This window comes from Hyaena hyaena, unplaced genomic scaffold (assembly GCF_003009895.1).
Source record: "Hyaena hyaena isolate Hyena2069 unplaced genomic scaffold, ASM300989v1 scaffold_31, whole genome shotgun sequence".
NCBI classification, from domain to species: Eukaryota; Metazoa; Chordata; class Mammalia; order Carnivora; family Hyaenidae; genus Hyaena; species Hyaena hyaena.
Window position 1 is genome coordinate 3,161,310 of NW_024080664.1, and position 17,733 is coordinate 3,179,042.

At 57.0% G+C, this 17,733-nt stretch overlaps 1 protein-coding gene across 1 annotated transcript; it reads left to right on the forward strand.

The window, feature by feature from the left end:
* Nucleotides 1–5,881: 5,881 nt before the first annotated feature.
* On the forward strand, nt 5,882–17,471 carry RAB17 (RAB17, member RAS oncogene family). Its single transcript, XM_039228490.1, has 5 exons — nt 5,882–6,038; nt 12,575–12,726; nt 13,691–13,816; nt 17,012–17,105; nt 17,359–17,471. Exons 1-5 carry the CDS (start codon nt 5,882–5,884, stop codon nt 17,469–17,471), a joined length of 642 nt encoding a protein of 213 aa, XP_039084421.1.
* The last annotated feature ends 262 nt before the right edge of the window (nt 17,472–17,733 follow it).

The following is a 17,733-nucleotide window of genomic DNA, read 5'->3' on the forward strand; positions in this document are numbered from 1 at the left end:
GCACTGAAAGGAGGGACAGGGAACAAAGCCTAGACGCTCCCCTGAGCTGAATGACAGCGAACACCTGCAGAGCCGGCTTTATAGTCGGCCTCTGCCCCGCGCCTCCCCGGTGACGCCTGGCCCTGGCGGACTCTGCCCTGGGAGCCTCTGGGAAGCGGGGAGGAGGCTTGACTTTGGGGCCTGAGCGGGGGCTGCTCTTCTGCCCTGCTTTCTGTTGGAGCAGGACCCCCCCCCGTCCCCGCCGCCCCAGCCCGCCCGATCAGGGAAGCAAGCCTTGCCCTGGGCCACAGGAGGGAGAGAGGGGAGGCAGGCAGAGGCCCCGCAGGACCCTGGGATGACAAGCCGGCAGGCTTCCCGGAGGTGACCAGGCCCCAGGAACACGTGAGTCATCGTTTCAACTTCTGTGTGCTTTGTAGAGTGTGCGTGTGCACTTGCATGCATGCGCAACCTTTGTGTCTGTGTCTGTGTACTTCAGTGTGTGTATATACATGTATGCGTGTGTATGTACCCATATGTGTGTGTCTGTGTGTACCCATGTGTCTGTGTGTACCCATGTGCGGGTCTGTGTGTACCCATGTGTGGGTCTGTGTATTTCAGTGTGTGTATACATGTATGCATATGTGTGTGTGTACCCATGTGTCTCTGTGTTTGTGTGTACCCATGTGTGTGTCTGTGTGTACCCGTGTGTGTCTGTGTGTACCCATGTGTGTACCCATGTGTCTCTGTGTTTGTGTGTACCCATGTGTGTGTCTGTGTGTACCCGTGTGTGTGTGTCTCTGTCTGCATGTGCCGATGTATGTCTGTGTGTTTTGGTGTGTGTGTGTACATGTATGCACGTGTGTGTGAGTGCCTGTGACCTTGTCCTCGTGCACACCATCAGAAGGGCAAAGAGCGGGGTGGCGAGCTTGTTCTCCGGCGGCGGAAGTGCCATGTTGGAGCCCCTGCAGCTGCGAGGTCGGGCTCCCAGCAGGAGGCTCCTGGCGAGGCGGTGGCTCCCCGGGAAAGCCCCCCGCAGGCGGTCACCCGGCAGGCGGTCACCGTTCGCTGCTGGCAGGCGAGAGGAGCCCTCGGAGGGACTCGCTGCCGATGACCTAGGTGCTCGGGGGGCACCGACGGGCGACAGCACGCGCGGCACGTAGTCCCGTGTCCTTCACGTTCTGGGGCAGGGATGACGCTCACGAGTGACGTGGTTCCGCACGACACACTCAGCAAACCGGACCCTTCCCCCAAATGCCCTCTCCCACCCCAGAAAAGGATGAGTTTGGGATTGCAATCCTTTCTTTTTCCCTTTTGTGGAAAGGAGATGAGCTTGTAGGACTGAAAAAAAAAGCCCTTAATCAGGATGGTACAGAGAGTGTCTCTCAACCCTAATCACGAACGTTTCCTTCCTGAGAACACCTTCGTATTTAGAAGGACTTCAAACAACCCCGTCTCGATTAAATTCCAGAAGCTGGGTCATAAGTTCTATTTTTAATTTTCTGTCTGAACAGAGGGCTCTAGTCTCTATTAGAGGCTTACAACATATAATCACACAGAAAGGAGACATGAAAGTGCTTTCTGCAGCCTTATTCATTACAGAGAAGACACTTGTGACCGAAAAAGAATCTAATCGTTGGGAAATGGTTCAGCAAAGTGGAAAAGCTGTAAGAGTGTTCTGCAGGTCATTAAATGTCTGTAGGCTGAATGCATATAGAACATATACAGCAATGGGGAAAACTGCTTTTAATACATATTGTTTTGTTTAAAGGGAGGATATATAATTTTATGTTAAAACTATGGGTTTTGGTTTGCTTGTTTTTAAGATTCATAGGAAAGAAAAACAAGAAGAAAATAGGCAAATGGCACTCCTTTTTATATTAAGGATGTGGGATTATGAGAGATTTAATTTTTTTCATATTGACAATGATGTGTCTATATTTATAGTGAAATATTTTTATTTATTTTTTATTTTTTGAAGTTCTCATGTATTTATTTTGAGAGAGAGACAGAGCGAGCGAGGGAGGGACAGAGAGAGAGGGAGAGATAGAATCCCAAGCACTGTCAGCTCGGAGCCTGATGTGGGGCTCGAACTCATGAACCATGAGATCATGACTTGAGCTGAAACCAAGAGTCAGATGCTTAACCAACTGAGCCACCCAGGCCCCCCCAACCCCCCGTGAAATACTATTTTTAAACAAAGAGATGCATCACTGCTGAAGAAGTAGGACGCTGGAATGTGATTATCATAGCAATGGTGTATTCATTCATATTCCACCTGTTTTGATTAATGCGGATGTGTTTTGGGCTGAAGATTTCCTCGACTTAAGAGCTTTATTAATCTGAGCGCATAAATAGCAAGGCAAACTTGGAGGGGTATCTTCACATATTTGAGAAGACATTGTTGCAGGTGTCTTAGAACTTTCTCCGTGAAAAATTCCGGTAGAAATCAATAAGAGACCTACTTCTAAGCAGCAGCCCTAAGTACTTCCGACTAGAAACCAGGGAGTAGCTGGAGGTGGTGCAGAAAGCTCGGAAATTCCATCCTTAAAAGTGTCTCTTTTTTCCGGCTTTGTTGAGGTGTGACTGGCATCTGACGTGGTGCAGGTTTAAGGCGTGCACCCCGTTGACTTGATACACTTATGTATCTCGGCCGATGCCCGCCATGGAGTTAGCTGCCCCCCTCCCCCTCCCCCTGTCTCCTAATTACTGTTTCTTTTTGGTGCTGAGAACATGGAAGGTCTACTCTCTTAGGGACTTGAGAGTGTGTAACACAGGATCAGTAGCTGTGATCTCCATGCCGTGCATCCCATGCCCGGCACTTGCTAACCCTGCGGCTGGAAGTCCGTACCCTTGACAGACATCTTCCCCTTGCCCGCCCTCAGCCTTTGGTGACCACCTCCCTACTCCGTGTGTTTCTGAGCATTTGCTGTCAAGCTGACTGTCCTCAGCTACTGTCCTCAGTGAGTCCAGGCTGGTGGTTCCCCTGGGCAGGCTCAGTGCACCGCTGTTTTTTCTTTTTTTAAATGTTTATTTATTTTGAGAGAGGAAGAGAGCAGGGGAGGGGCAGAGCAAGAGGGAGAGAGAGAGAGAGAGAGAGAGAGTGTTCCAAGCAGGCTCTGCACTGTCAGCGCAGAGCCCGACATGGGATTTGAACTCGCAGACCGTGAGATCATGACCTGAGAGCTGAGATCAGAGTCGGATGCTTCACCGACTGAGCCCCTTCCCCTCCTCCCCGGGCACCCCTGCACCGCTGTTCTCCCCGTGAGAAGTGCGCACGGGCACCCTCTGCAAGTGGCTGAAAGCACACCAGGGCCCAGGGAACCCAGTGTGAGTGTGAACGCAGCCCACTCCGGCTTCAAATTCTGCGCCTCTTTCTGAGAAAAGCTGCCGGGCCTCTCTGTGCAGTGGGGTGACGCCAGGTCCCCCGGAGGCTCCTGGCTCAGCCTTAGCAGGAGGCTCGGTGCAGCCTGAGCAGGGCGGGGGCCTGTGAGCATGTCCACCCGCCCCCATCCATACCCCCCCTCCCAACGGAGGCGGCCTCTCTGTTTGCTTGGTCCCGTTTCCAGTCACAGCCTCCTCCAAGTACCTGCGTAGGGTGACCTTAAAGTGAGCAACGGTCAGCTTTTCTTGGCCACTCGGGGCTGAGCCCCCCCTACGGATCTGCTTCTCTTCTGCCTGCTTGCAGATCCCCCAGGGCGCTGCTTGGCAGGCTGCTGGGGGTTTGACCGGCCTGTGTGTTCAGCAAGTATTTCTTGAGCACCTACTATACCGTCAGTGACCACAGGGAGGTTACGGCCTGGCGCATGCGGGAAGGTGTTAATAAAATAATCCCATAAAGTGCATCTCAGAAGTTACAGTCCAGCAAGAGAGAGAAGTCATTAAAAAATAATTCTTTGAGTTAAGGCAGCGTTAAAAACCGAGGTTGATTCAAGCAAGCAGAGGGACAGGGGACTGCGGGCCAAGTGACGGCAGAGACTTCTATCTATTGTATTTAACTGTTCTTGATGGGGACTGGATGAGACCAGGGTGGCCGCTGGGGCGGGACAGAGGTCTGCTTCGGCTGGGACGCAGACCTGAGCGAATCTAGCAGCTTTACCAGAGGCAAAGCGCCCAGTTTATCTGACAGCAGAGAGGGTGGATGATAGTCCGTGTCAGGAAGTATCTGGACTTCGTGACAGTATCATTTTGTTACCTTCATGGTGATCCCATTCAGAATTCTGGACTCTGATTTTCCGCTTGCGGAGCTGGAATCAAGGGGCTACAGATTTTATTCCCGGGGGGCCAGCTGACGTTTCAGGGGTTTTCCTATTTGTTTGTGTTTATTTTGCGTTGGCTTTTGAGTTTCTTTTTCTACCAATGAGTCCGAAATCTGTGGAAGGAGCTGCATGGGCGCTGGCTCCCTCCCAGGACCCTCTCGGGCACGGCTACCGTGGGTCCGGGCGTGAAGTCGTCGGGCCGGCGGGGCAGGCTGCTCTCCGGAGCACTGTGCCCAGAGCCCACCCCTGGCTGACTCTCAGCTGAGAGCCCGCTCCCAGCCCAGTCGCTCAGGTCCTGCCTCAAGCCCTACGAAGTTGTCCTCCGTTCAGGCCGGTATTTCAAAGCACTGAGGCTTTGATGAGCCACTTGCGCCTCCTGTGTGTTTGGACGGTACACGTGCTTCCCTTCACGCATTCAGTTATTCATTCCTCAGACGCTCATTGAGCACCTACTACGTGTGAGGCACAGCTCCCAGCCCTGAAGAAAAAAGATAAAAATCACAGCAGCAGCTCTCGGCCTTGGCAGATGCCGGGATCCCTTGGGGGGGCTTCAAAAAAATAGACAGAAAAATTAAAACGCTTTATTTTTCTAAACCTTCTCTGAAACATCATACATTGGCCCTATAAGCCTCATGCCTGATGGAGGGACTCGTGAATCCCGTATAAGATGGCGCTTCTCATGCCTCCGACGGCCCCGTGTCCGAGGGGCAGAGCACCAGGAAACCCTTCTCTGCAGACCCCGTACCCCCACGGTCACGAATGCCTAGAACAGCCTTGTTCGTATTTCAGACTCAGCCCGGCTTGTTCTGAGACATGGGCTGCAAACTGCCTCTTCCGCTCCTGTCCCTGGGGGCCGGCCAGGCGGGTCTGGGGCTGTGGCCGCTGGGACAGCTCTGGGGGCAAGCGGGGGGGAGGGGGGGTGCGGGACACGCTTTTCTCCTCCTTCAAGATTCCTTCCCTTCCTCCATTCCCATAACCCTTGGGGGCCTCCCCTGCCCACCCAGTGGGGAGGGAGCAGAGGCCGTTCCTCAGACTGCCAGCCACGGTGAGCTTTGATATATATATTTTAAAAAATTTTTTTAACCTTTATTTATTTTGGAGAGACACAGAGAGACAAAGCACGAGCAGGGGAGGGGCAGAGACAGAGAGAGACACAGAACCTGAAGCAGGCGCCAGGCTCTGAGCCCGACGCGGGGCTCGAACTCACGAACCATGAGATCATGAGCTGAGCCGAAGCTGGACGCTTAGCCGACTGAGCCCCCCGGGCGCCCCTGAGTAATGGTTTTTTTTTAAAGTGAGAAGAACGGATTGAGGCCGATACTCCCGTATGATAACTAGCGTATCATATTTTCCACGCAGCCCCGTGGGGTGCGGTGGGTCCTGCTGGGCACCCTGGTGGGCACCCTGGTCCCGTCCCAAACACGACCGCCCCGCTAGTTCCTCACAACCCACCTGTCACCGGGTACTACTCACCGCACTCTACACATGAGGAGACGGGGTGCAGAGTGGGGCAGGCTCTGGCTCCGCTCAGTTCTGTTCAAGGTTGTCTGCTTTTGACTAGGGAAGGGGTGCCCTGGGGGTGAGCTCGCTAAGGCCGTTTGGCTTCAGACTTTCAACCTCTTGCAAACGCTGTCTCCTTGCAGGGCATGGCGCAGGCGCTAGGGGCCCCCTGCCCGGGGGGTGCCCCGGGCCAGCCCCGCGTGTTCAAGCTGGTCCTCTTGGGAAGTAACTCTGTGGGCAAGTCCAGCCTGGCTCTCCGGTACGTGAAGAATGACTTCAAGAGCATCCTGCCCACCGTGGGATGTAAGTGACATGGGACAGCGCGCCCTTTGCTAGTCTGCTGGACAAGCCAGGGCCGATGACCCGGGTTCGGGGCACTTCCCACACGCCCCTGGAGCCTGGGCTTGCGCCCAGCTCCGCAGGGAGGGCGTGAGGCCCACGGTGGTCACACACATGTGGAATCTAGCAGGAGGCTGCTGGGGACAGAGATTCAGGTTCAGGGCCTCGGGCCCCCAGGGTTGGTGTGAGGGATCGTGTCTGGTGGAGGGGGAGCCCAGAGGAACCCCCCCCACCCCCCAGGCTCTGACACTCAGCCGCCCAGACGAGCTGGTCCCTCACGCTGCCTGGTTCCTTCCTGCTGACGCTGTCCCTGCCCCGCACCCTGGGGTGGTTTACAGAAGGGGCTCCCTCTCTGCCTGGACTCGGGTGACCAGCCTGGCCTGGATTGTGGGGGCGGGGTGCAGAGGACGGGGTGACAGAGGGAAGACCCTCTCACTGCACTTCTTGAAGAGGCGACACTTCATGGCTCTCAAGGGCAAGGGGCTTTGGAGCACCTGCTGGCTGTCGGCCTCCTTTGCATCCTGGGCTGAAAATCCTCTTTTCCACCTAAAACAGAGAAACAACACACACCTCGTGCCGACCCTCTTGGGGGCTGCCTGGCGCGGCGCAAAGAAAAGTCTTGCATTCCAAGCCAGAGCGTTATCTTCAGATTTGGACTCCGCCGTGGACAAGCCTTCTGGTTTGCACTTTGTTGAGTCCGCTCATTCACTCATTCATTCGTTCATTCACTCCCTCGTTCTCTCATTCAGCAAGTAGCTGCTGGGATGGCCTCCGCCGCAGGCCTGCATCAGGTGTGGAGGGCTCTGTCAGAAGCCAAACAGACACTCGGAACGCAGAGACACAAGGCTAACTTTGATGCGTGCTTTAGCTACTCGGGAGCCCTCCGGTTTTCTCGGGGGTGGGGGTGATTCCGGACAGTGCTGGAGGGACACGGGGGCCGAGGGGACCTGTCAGGCACAGGCCCCCAGTGCTACTGGTGAGCGGGGCAGAGGAGGGGTGAGGGTGAGGGGCCGGCCCCACGAAGGGGACCTGGGGAGAGCTAGTAATGGCAGTGGCTAGGGCTGGCTGAGGGGGCCCAGGGCAACCTCTCCATAGCAGGGAAAGCGACATCGCTCCACCACGATACTGGGCTCGACTTAAAAAACTACAATAAAATGGGGCGCCTGGGTGGCTTAGTTGGTTAAGCGTCCGACTTTCGCTTAGGTCATGATCTCGCGGTTCGTGGGTTCGAGCCCCGCGTCAGGCTCTGTGCTGACTGCCAGCTCAGAGCCTGGAGCCTGTTTCAGTCTGTGACTCCCTCTCTGACCCTCCCCTGCTCACGCTGTCTCTCTCTCTCTGTCTCCTAGAAATAAATAAACATTTAAAAAAAAAAAAACTACAATAAAGTGCTCAGTCTGGCTTCAGGTGGGCTTCAGCGGAGAGCAGAGGCCACAGAAGGGGCCTGGTCCCTGGGTACGTGCCTGGGTGTGAACTGGGCGATGAAGATTGAAGGTGAGGAAGAGAGCGGGTTCTAGACCACGCAGGTCCCGGGGCTGGATAGAGCAGAGGCTGCTGGGGCTTATGGGCTCTGGGCTCCGCTGGATTTTCCAAAGGTTCTCCAGGAATACGGCCACGCCCTTCATTTGCATAGCCCGTCTGCCTGAGGCCAGCACTGAGGCGCTGTCACAGTGATAAGTATGTCCCTCGAGGCCAAAAATATGTACTGAAGGCCCTTTGCCAAAAACCTTTGTCAGAGAGCGCCCGTCCCTCCCTGCCCTCCCTTCCCCAAGCCCAGGCTTAGGACCCTGCCTCTATCTTTTGGCTGGTGTTTTAGGGTCTCTGTTCCTTTTCTGCTGTCCCTGGGGTGCATGACCGTGGGGACAGGAAACAACCAGGTTAGCACCGGGGCACAGCCGTCTGGCCGAGTTTGGCAATCCTTTATTCCATCAGCTGCCAACCATGTGGCTGGCACGGACTTATTGAGCCCCAACCATGTGCCTGCCCGGTGCTGGGTGCTGGGTGCTGGGTGCTGGGATGGAGGGTCAATAATCTCTCCTTTGCTCTCGGAAGTTAAGTCCCGGGTGGAAAACCTGGCCTCCTCCACTTGTACGTCAGGGTCTACTTCATGTGATATGACCGCCTTTGAAGGTGGATACTGTCATTATTACATTACTATAGAAATGAAGAGATAAGGGAAATTAATTTTTTATTATTGTAATATTATCAGTATATTATAAGGCTGACTTAAGGCTGTCTAAAGTCACTGATCACCATGTTATGACTTAAGGTCGTCACCCACCCCCACACTGCAGAGCGCAGGGTGGGACCAGGGGCTGGCTTGTCCAGGGTGGTGCTGCCTTCGGAGCATGCTGGCCTCAAGATACTCCGGGAGGGTCGGGGTCCCTGGCCCCCCCAGGGGGTTAGACCTGTGCCTCCCCCCCACCCCCCACCCCACAGAGGCCCCAATCCCACTGCAGGAGAGAGCCTTGTGGGTGAGGTGGAGGCTCCAAGTGGGAGTGCTGTGGCTGGGGGCTTTGAACCACAGAGAGCTCCCGAACACCCCACTGGGGTCCCCACAGAACGACCCCTCATCCTGGAGTCCCAAATGGCCACAGCCATTTCCCCAGGCCCATTTCCCCAGCGCTGCACTTTCTGAGTGACATCTTTTGGAGAAATGGTGACATCTAGCGGCTGTGTGCCAATCTGCCTGCGCGGAGCCGTGCCTGGCGTGGGAAGGGAAAGGCTGCGAACATTGAACTTTGCCACCAGCACCGCCTTCCAAACTATCGCTGCTGAACCCTGGTGGCCCTGAGAAGAAGGTATCATTTCTCGTTCAACCGGGGCTCTGATTATAATCGTTACGAAAAAGGCAAACGTATGAAGAGGCTTAGAGGGGTGGAATCTGCTGTTTGTTGACTTTAAAAGGAGAGAGAGCACAACCACTTTCCTTATGTCAACATTTACAGGGACGTTTTTCAAGCTGGGGCGATACAGGGCAAGCCGGGCGCTCAGATGGGGCTGTTCAGTGCACCAGCTTCCAGGAGCCCCCACCGGAGAGCCTGGAGCTGAGGTTGTGGGCGTGGCTGTGGGCGTGGAGGGGCGTGGCTGGAAGCATCCCTGTCTGAGTTGAGGTCTTTGGTGGGACCAGAAAGGAGACCTGGTTTGTGCCGTGACGGGGCCACAATATGAAACCGCAGGCGGCCCCAGCTCAGTGCATCCAAGGTCCACGAACATGTGCCAGTGTGTTCTCTCCACCAGCGTATTCTAGAAGCTGAGAAATTCCCTGGTTCTTGGCCGGATCTCACCCCCCAGCCCCCACCTTGTTGCTAATATCATTTCAGGCAAAAGTCTCCAAGTCTGTCTGGACTCCTTGGAAGTTTATTTTCTAATCACATTTGGCTTTAGCTGTGATGACGTGGACAGTGAGGTCAGCGGGTGTCTGAACAAGGACATAACTGATGGGGGCTCTTTTCCTGGTTGGGACCCAGGGGTCCCTGTGGCCCGGGACTGGAAGGTGGCTCTGGATTCCATTCCAGGGGCCTCGAGGGACCCTGTGTCTCTCTCTCGGGCAGATAAGGCTCTGGTCTCTGAAAATATCCAGTCACTCATGCCCTGTCATCACTTGGAATGAAAAGCCCCTCGCGAATTTGCTGGGGCTGCACAGATTTTCGCTCAGCCGAGAGCCATCTTTTACACAGTGGAGAAGGAAAGGATTGGCAGCTAGGGTTGCTGAAGAGGGGGCGGACCGGAGAGTGAGGCCCCCGGGGAAGCTGGCAGTGGCCTCCGCTTACTTCCTGGTCCCTGTTCAAGCCTCATGGTAGCCCCGTGGGAGCTGGGAGCCCTTAGTCATATTTCTGAAATGGGCTGCAGCTTTGTTTGACCCAGAGCCGAAGTGCTCAGGCCCCCACAACAGACACCACCCACCCCGTGGCTTACACCGCAGAGATTTATTCCCACAGTTCTGGAGGCTGACGTCGGAGGTCAGCGAGCCGCCCGATGGGGTTTGTTCTGAAGCCTCTTCTCTGGCCCTGTGGGTGCCGCCATGTTGCTGCTGCCTTGCTGTGCGCTCACATAGCCTTTCTTTGTGCTCGCGTGGGAGGGAGGGAGGGCAGAGGGAGAGAAGGAGAGAGAGGGGAGGTTGGGGGGAGAGAGAGGGAGAGAGAGATCAGGCATCTGTGTTTCTTCTTACAAGGTCATGATCCCACCGTGGGGGCCCCACCCCCAAGGCCACTTCTAACCCTAATCACCTCCCAAAGGCCCTACCTCCCAATACCGCCCTCTGCGGGTCAGGACCTCACGTCTGAAGTTTGGGAGGGGACGCAGACGTCCAGGCCCAACACCTGGGAAGGTCATCTGACCTCAGGTTTGTGGACACGCGGGGAAACGCAGGCTGTGCAGGCAGAGGACGCCCGTTGCTGGGTTCTGTCACGAGCCACCCGAACCTAGGTTCTCATGCGAGGAATTCCACCCACTCTGTGCTGAAGACCTCAGCCCACACTCACCCCTTCTCCTCTGTCACAGAGGCTGTGTTGTCCCCCAATAGATAAAGCCACACCCTAATCCCCAGGGCCTGTGAATGTGGCCTCGTTTGGAAAAAGAGTGTTTGCGGCTGTGATTAGTTAGGATGTTAGGGTGGGATCCTCCTGGGTCTGGGGCCGGCACTGAGTCGATGACCGTTGTGCCCGTGAGAGCAGGAGAGAGAGACAGAGCGCGAGCACAGAGCCACGGAGGGGAAGGGCTGTGGAGAGCGGTGGACATGGGGTGATGTGTCTCCAAGCTGGGAAACGCCAGAAGGTTCCAGCAACTGCCAGAGGCCGGCAGGGCGGCAAGGAAAGGCTGCTCAGAGGTTCCAGAAGGAGCCAACCCTGCTGCCAGCTTGATTTCGGACCTCCGGCCTCTGGACGGAAAGAAAGGATGCCTGCTGTTCTGAGCTGCCCAGCTCGTGGTGATCGGTCACGGCAGAGCCAGGAGATGGACGCCCGGGGCCTGGCAGTGACAGTTGTAATTGCTGGCACGCGGTTGTGTCCCCCAACAGGCCCTAAACCCGGCCTGGGATCTGGGCAGAGCAGCAGCTCCGACTGGAGCCTCCTCCCTGCTCTGGACGCCGGGCTCCCCGGCCCCTCCCAGCCTCTCCCTTCTGTTCTGTGGAGGACGCAGCAGAACCCTTTGTTGTCACCAAACAACTATTTCATTTGTTGATTTATAAAGTGTACTTATTTTGTGTGTGTGTGTGTGTGTGTGAGAGAGAGAGAGAGAGAGAGAGAGAGTCCCAAGCTGTGCTGAAAGCACAGAGCCTGATGTGGGACCCGATCCCATGAACCCTGAGATCATAAACTGAGCTGAAATCAAGAGTCGGACACTTAACCGAATGAGCCACCTGGTCACCCCACTAAACAACTATTTTAAAATCCCACCACTCTGACAAGTAAAGCTCAGAGTTAAAAATCAAATGGACGGTCGGACACCTGGGGGGCTCAGTCATTAAGAGTCAGACTTCGGCTCAGGTCATGATCTCATGGTTCATGGGTTCGAGCCCTGCGTCAGGCTCTGTGCTGACAGCTCAGAGCCTGGAGCCTCTTCGGATTCTGTCTCCCTCTCTCTCTGACCCTCCCCTGCTCATGCTCTCTCTCTCTCAGAAATAAATAAAACATTAAAAAAAAAAATCAAATAGAAGGTGGATTTGCCAGTACGTTGAATGAAAGGGTCTGGGGTAGAGCCTTCGCTGAGCGTGATTATTAAGCAGGGACGAGAATGAATACAGGTCCCTGCCCATTGGCCCCAGGGCGACAGGTGAGAACACAGAAGTATGCCTGTGCCTTCAGGTACGTGTGTGTGTGCATGTGCACGTGTGTGTGCGCACGTGTGTGAGGAGCACGGAGAGGCTGCCAGAGACTGATCCTTGGGAAGAGGCAGGACTTAGCAGGTGCCCTTTAAGGCTGATTGATGCCTGAAGACCTTGGCAGACACACAGGCGGCCAGAGGAATGATGCCAAGCGGGGCCCGCGGAGAAGGGCCGGCAGGGGGAGGCATGGATGAGGACGGGGGGTCAGCAGGAGGCAGGAGGAATTTGGGGGAGCACTGGTGTGGTCGTGAGCACCTCTCGGCCAGGTTGGTCTGGCCACTGAGTGGCCGGTGGGGCAGGGGTGTGAATGGTTCTAGAAGTCTCCGGGGCTCAGGTGACATCACTGGAAGCCCACAGGGACACGCTGGACCCCTAGCCGTCCGAGACCCCTTCCCTGACCCGCCGTCTGGGGGACTTTGTCCTCGGGCTCCGAGAGCTCATCGCCCACCCGCAGCGTCTGCGGAATCTGTATGGCATCCACAGCAAATGGCCTATAAGGCTTTTCTTTTCACGAAGCCACCATCTGCCGGGAGAGGTGTTCGCTCAGCCCACCCGGCGTGGGCAGCGGGAAGCGCACGGCCGGCCGGCACCTCTGAGCCCAGGGCTCACGCCGGCCCAGCCCGACCTGGGGGTAAAGACCCCGTCCTTCAGGTGAAGCTGCCCCCGGCTTCCGTTTCAGGTGCGTTCTTCACAAAGGAGCTGGGGTCGGGGGCTGCGTCCATGAGGCTGGAGATCTGGGACACGGCCGGCCAGGAGAAGTACCACAGCATCTGCCACCTGTACTTCCGCGGCGCCGACGCCGCGCTCTTGGTCTACGACATCACCAAGAAGGTGAGGCTCCCCTTGGGGGGCGTCCCCACCCACCTCCTCAAGGCATCCGCTTTCCAGTTCTGTCAGTCACAGGGAGGCGATCCTCTGAAGGCTTTCTGTGACCAGCCCATGCCGGTGCTTTATGGTAAAATCAACACAACCAGTAGAAAACACTTTAATGAAAGTCTGTTGCTTCCTCCAGGAAGCCCTCACTGATAACTCCTACATGGTTGAGTTTGTGCCCCTCCGTGGTCCTCTCAGAACACCCCGCAGATTCCTTGGGTGCCCACGGAATTGGGGAGGGGTTGTGTCATGGAAACAGCACTCGGCCCCTGGCTGTACCTCACACCCCCCACAGTGTCACACCCCCCTGGGTAGATAGTAAGTAGGCGTGAACGGGGCTTACAGCAGGAGGAGGGAGGGCGCCTGACTCAGCCTGGGGTTGGGAGGCTTCCCTTCCGGCAGGGGTGGGGGGAAGGGGGGAGTAGCCTGTGGGGCAGGGCGGGGCAGGGGGGCAGCTGCGGGCAGGTGAGCAGGAAGGGAAGACAGTTCTCAGTGGAGAGCGGAGTGTGTGGGGGTGGGAAGGGCTGCAGAGTGGGAGGCGCCCACTTGAGGGGAGAGGGGCTCCGTGGGGCCCAGGGCCGGCCTCCCCAGGCTGGTGTCCAGGGGCGCAAAGGTAAGATCGGGTGAGAGCCACGCCCCCAGACTCCTGCACAGAGCGGTCCCGAGGGCACCCGGGAGGGAGGGGCCCAGGAGCTGCAAGTCTGACCCTGAACAGCCCGCAGCCGCCACACTGGGCGCTGGGGGGGTGGGGCAGGACCAGGGCACCGAAGCCAGAAGACCCACCCCTCCTGGGGGGCGGACAGAGCACCCTCTGGGCCTCTGCCTGTGGCCGGACATCTGCATTTTCACCCTGCATTTCCGTTGTGGGGGAGCCGTGAAAACCCCCGGAGGTTTGTCTGATGTGAAGGCTTTTCTCTGTTAGGATTCCTTCCGCAAAGCCCAGCAGTGGCTACAGGACCTGGAGAGGGAAGCCCCCCCGGGGGACGTCGTGGTGATGCTGGTCGGCAACAAGACGGACATCGAGGAGCAGCGGGAGGTGACGTTCCAGGTAGCGCTTGGGGCAGGGTGGTGTGGCTCCCCGAGGGGAGAAGAGGGCGACCCCCGAGGCGCCCACCACCACTCCCGTGCACGCCCACGCCCGTCCGCCACCCTCGCTGTCACGGCACACCCCCTGCACTCCGCACCTGCACGCACATTGCAAACACTCATATATACTTCCTACCTGCATTTCCCTTTTGGGCAAAGATTTCTGGTCTTTCCTGGAAAAGTCAGGCCTAGAGAGGGTCATTCCCCAGATTGGGGTGCACGGCCCAGGCCAGCCGTCCTGGAAGGGGGAGGACCCCTGCGACCTCCCAGGGCCCTGGGGGCCGGGCTCATGAGGACACTGTGGCCCTTCTTGCCCCTCCGTCCCAAGCTGAGTTATGCGGGCTTTCAGATCTGCTCCTCTGTGTTCAATCAATTATTGAAAAAGGGACAAGTAAATAAAACCAGATTTCCTTGCTAGGAACTGAGCAGGGGCTAGAAGATAAGAAAGCCATGGTTGGGGCGCCTGGGGGCTCAGTCGGCTAAGCGTCCAACTTTGGGTCAGGTCTGATCTCACGGTTCGTGGGTTTGAGCCCCACGTCAGGCTCTGTGCTGACAGCTCGGAGCCTGGGGCTGCTCCAGATTCTGTGTCTCCCTCTCTCTCTGTCCCTTCCCTGCTCACACTCTGTCTCTCTCTGTCTCAAAAATGAATACTTTTTTTTAAAAGAAAACCATAGTTCTATGAATTGACCAAAGGCAGAATAAATGCTGCAGAGACACATGGAAAGTGCATGCGTGTGAGAAGCCAGAGCAGTGAGCAAGAGGCGTGTGTGTGTGTGTGTGTGTACAGGGTGTGTGTGTGTACAGGGTGTGTGTGTGCACAGGGTGTGTGTGTGTGCACAGGGTGTGTGTGTGCACAGGGTGTGTGTGTGTGCACAGGGTGTGTGTGTGCACAGGGTGTGTGTGTGTGCACAGGAGGGGTGTGTGTATGTAGGAGGTGTGTGCATGTGTCTGTGAGTACAGGGTGTGCATATGTGTGTACAGAGGGGTGTGAGTATAGGAGGTGTGTGGATAGGTGGCATTTACATGTGCATAGGAGGGTGTGTAGGTATGTGTATGTATGAGGTATATGTGTGCTGTATGCTTGTGTGTGTACAGGAGGTGTGCATGTGTGTGTGTAGGAGGTGTGTGTGTGTGCACAGGTGTGTATGTATACGATATGTGTGCGTATGTATAGGAGGGATCTGTGTGTGTTCTGTGCACAGGAGGGGTGTGTGCGTGTGTGTAAAGGAGGTGTGCGTGCATAGGATATGTGTGTGTGTAGGTGTGGGTGTGTGGGTGTAGAAGGTGTGTGTGTATAAAATGCTGTGGACGCGTGTGTGCGTGCCTGCACGCGTGTGTGCGGGCTGATCTCAGGAATGGCTTTGGGAGGGGCAGATGCGGGCACAGCAAGTGGAGTGTGATGGAGGGAAGGGCTGGGTGTTGGCTGCAGGGAGGGCTCCCTGGAGGAAGGCGAGGGAGTGATCCCGCCAGAGGAGGTGGCCCTGATGAGAAGGCACATAGTTTCGGAAGCAGAGGGTCCTAGCGTGTGGTGCTAAGGATTGGGGCCATCATTTCGGGGGCAACTGTGAGTCCTCGGAGGAGTCTGAGAAGCAGGGGGCCGGGGCGGGACGGGAAGAGCATTTGGAGGCGAGATCAGGCCGAGCTGGGGGGCTGGGGCCCGGAGCCCCCTGGGAGGCAGGAAGCCCTGCTGAGTCCCGCTTTCCCGGCACCTCTGCCTTGGTCTGAGCCCACCCCGCCCGTGGGAGGGGGCTCCTGGCTTAGAGCGCACGGAATGGCCGCCTGGGGCCAGGGCTGTAGACCCCACGGGCCACGCGGGCCCTCAGCCACCACCCCGGCCCCTTCTTTATTCTGAGCTCCCACTAAGCACAGCCGGGCTTGGGTCGGGCAGGTGCCCGGGACACAGGCATCCAGCACGGACAGGGGGCCGCAGGTGCGTGGGCTGAGACAGGGCCAAGGCTGACTTGCGGGTGTGCAGGTCCTTACGTTAGCTTTCTGGCTTTCGCTGTATTTTTTTATTAGATAAAATTATTTAAATTTAATTTAATTTAAAATTTTTAATGTTTATTTTTGAGACAGGGGAGAGGGACAGAAAGGGGGATAGAGACAGAGGTGGGCTCTGTGCTGACAGAACTCATGAACCGTGAGATCATGACCTGAGCTGAAGTCGAACGCTTAACCGACTGACCCCCCCAGGCGCCCCTGATTTTTATTCTAGAGAGACAGAGAGGGTTTGCGAGTGGGGGAGAGGGGCAGAGGGAGAGAGAGAGAGAGAGAGCGAGCAACTGTGGGGTTCGATTGATCCCACAACCCTGGGATCATGACCTGAGCCCAAATCGAGAGCCAGACGCTCAACTGACTGAGCCGTCCAGGCGCCCCTGGCTTTTATTTTAAAATAATTTCAGAATTACAAAAAAGGGGTGCAGAAGTGTGACAGAAAGTTCCTGCATGCTCTTCTCCCAGCTTCCCGAATGCTAACGTCTGGCAAAAACACAGAGCAGTGATCAAATCCAGAAATGGACATTCCTACAATACCACCAAGTACACACGTTGTTCAGATTTTATCCGTGTCCCTCTAACACCCCGATGGGTCCCCCCCGCAGTACTAGCCACGTGGAAAGCAAGAAGGGACCCCCAGAAGAAGGGCCCTGCTGGGTCGCCTTCTCACTTGGCTGGCCCCACGTCAGAGCCCACGGGTGCTGGACAGACGTGTGGGCAGGGAGCCCCCAGCTTCCCATGGAGGCTCAGGCTCCGCTGGCAGGGGACCCCCTCTCCTGCGGGCCCTCCCCGCCTCCCCGCCTCCCCGGCCCTGGGCCCTGCAGGAGACGATCAGGCACAGAACTGGGAGCCGTCACTGGTCTTGGTTCTTGGCAGGCAATTGAGTATTCCTAGGGAAGAGACTGCTTTCTCGTAAAAAAAATTTTTTAAAGTTTATTTATTTACTTTGAAAAAGAAAGCGTGAGCAGTGGAGGGGCTGAGAGAGAGGGAGGGAGTGAATCCCAAGCAGACTCCAGGCTGTCAGTGCAGAGCCTGATGTGGGGCTTGATCACGAGAACTATGAGATCACGGCTTGAGAAGAAATGGGGTCGGGCTCCACAGACTGAGCCACCCAGGCGCGGGGGGAAAAGCCGTGTCGTAAATGTGCGGCCACGTCCCCCAGGAAGGGAAGGAGTTTGCGGAGAGCAAGCAGCTGCTATTCATGGAGGCCTCAGCCAAACTGAGCTACCAGGTGACTGAGGTCTTCGGCGCCATAGGTGAGTGGTGGGCCCCCCAGGAGAGCCGGGGCGAGGGGGGGTCATCCCTGCGGGCTCTGCTTCTCGGGTCTTCTTTCTGGTGCCCTGGGACCCGACGGAATGTCTCCGGGGGCTGGAAGATTGCCAGGGCCCGGGCTTCGTGGCTCTGGGTGACCATCTGGGAGGATGGGGTCCGTCTCGGGGCTGCCCCGTGGGCAGGGTGCACGCTGGGGGGGGCCTGCCCTCCCAGACCCCCGTCCTCTGTCCCTCACAGCCCGAGAGCTGCTGCAGAGAGAAGAGAGGAAGAAGGGCCAGCCTCGGACGGGCGACGGGGGGCTGGCTCTGGGTGGGGCGCCTGCCAGGCAGGCCAGGTGCTGTGCCCGCTGACGGCAGCCTGGCCCGGCTCCGGGTGCCCCTCAGGGTGAGCGGCTGCCACGGCCACGTACTCGGATGCACCCCGAAGTAGGCGTGTTGCCCCAAGTCCTAGAGGTTCCGGAAGGTGGCGTCCCTGAACGTCAGCACTTCAGAGCTGGAGGGAGTCACTCAGGAGAGGGCCCCGTGCCGGGGGTGGGGGTGGGGGTGGGGGGGGCGGGGGGCGGGAGGGGCTCCCGGGGCTGACAAAGGACATTGTCGCCTTTCAGGGTTTGTG

What these genes read in the sequence shown, in the direction of transcription:
- RAB17 (XM_039228490.1), top strand. Translation starts at nt 5,882, where the DNA reads ATGGCGCAGGCGCTAGGGGCCCCCTGCCCGGGGGGTGCCCCGGGCCAG. An exon ending in CATCCTGCCCACCGTGGGAT is followed by an intron (nt 6,039 to 12,574) that starts GTAAGTGACATG and finishes CTTCCGTTTCAG; the next exon opens with GTGCGTTCTTCACAAAGGAG. An exon ending in AGCGGGAGGTGACGTTCCAG is followed by an intron (nt 13,817 to 17,011) that starts GTAGCGCTTGGG and finishes CACGTCCCCCAG; the next exon opens with GAAGGGAAGGAGTTTGCGGA.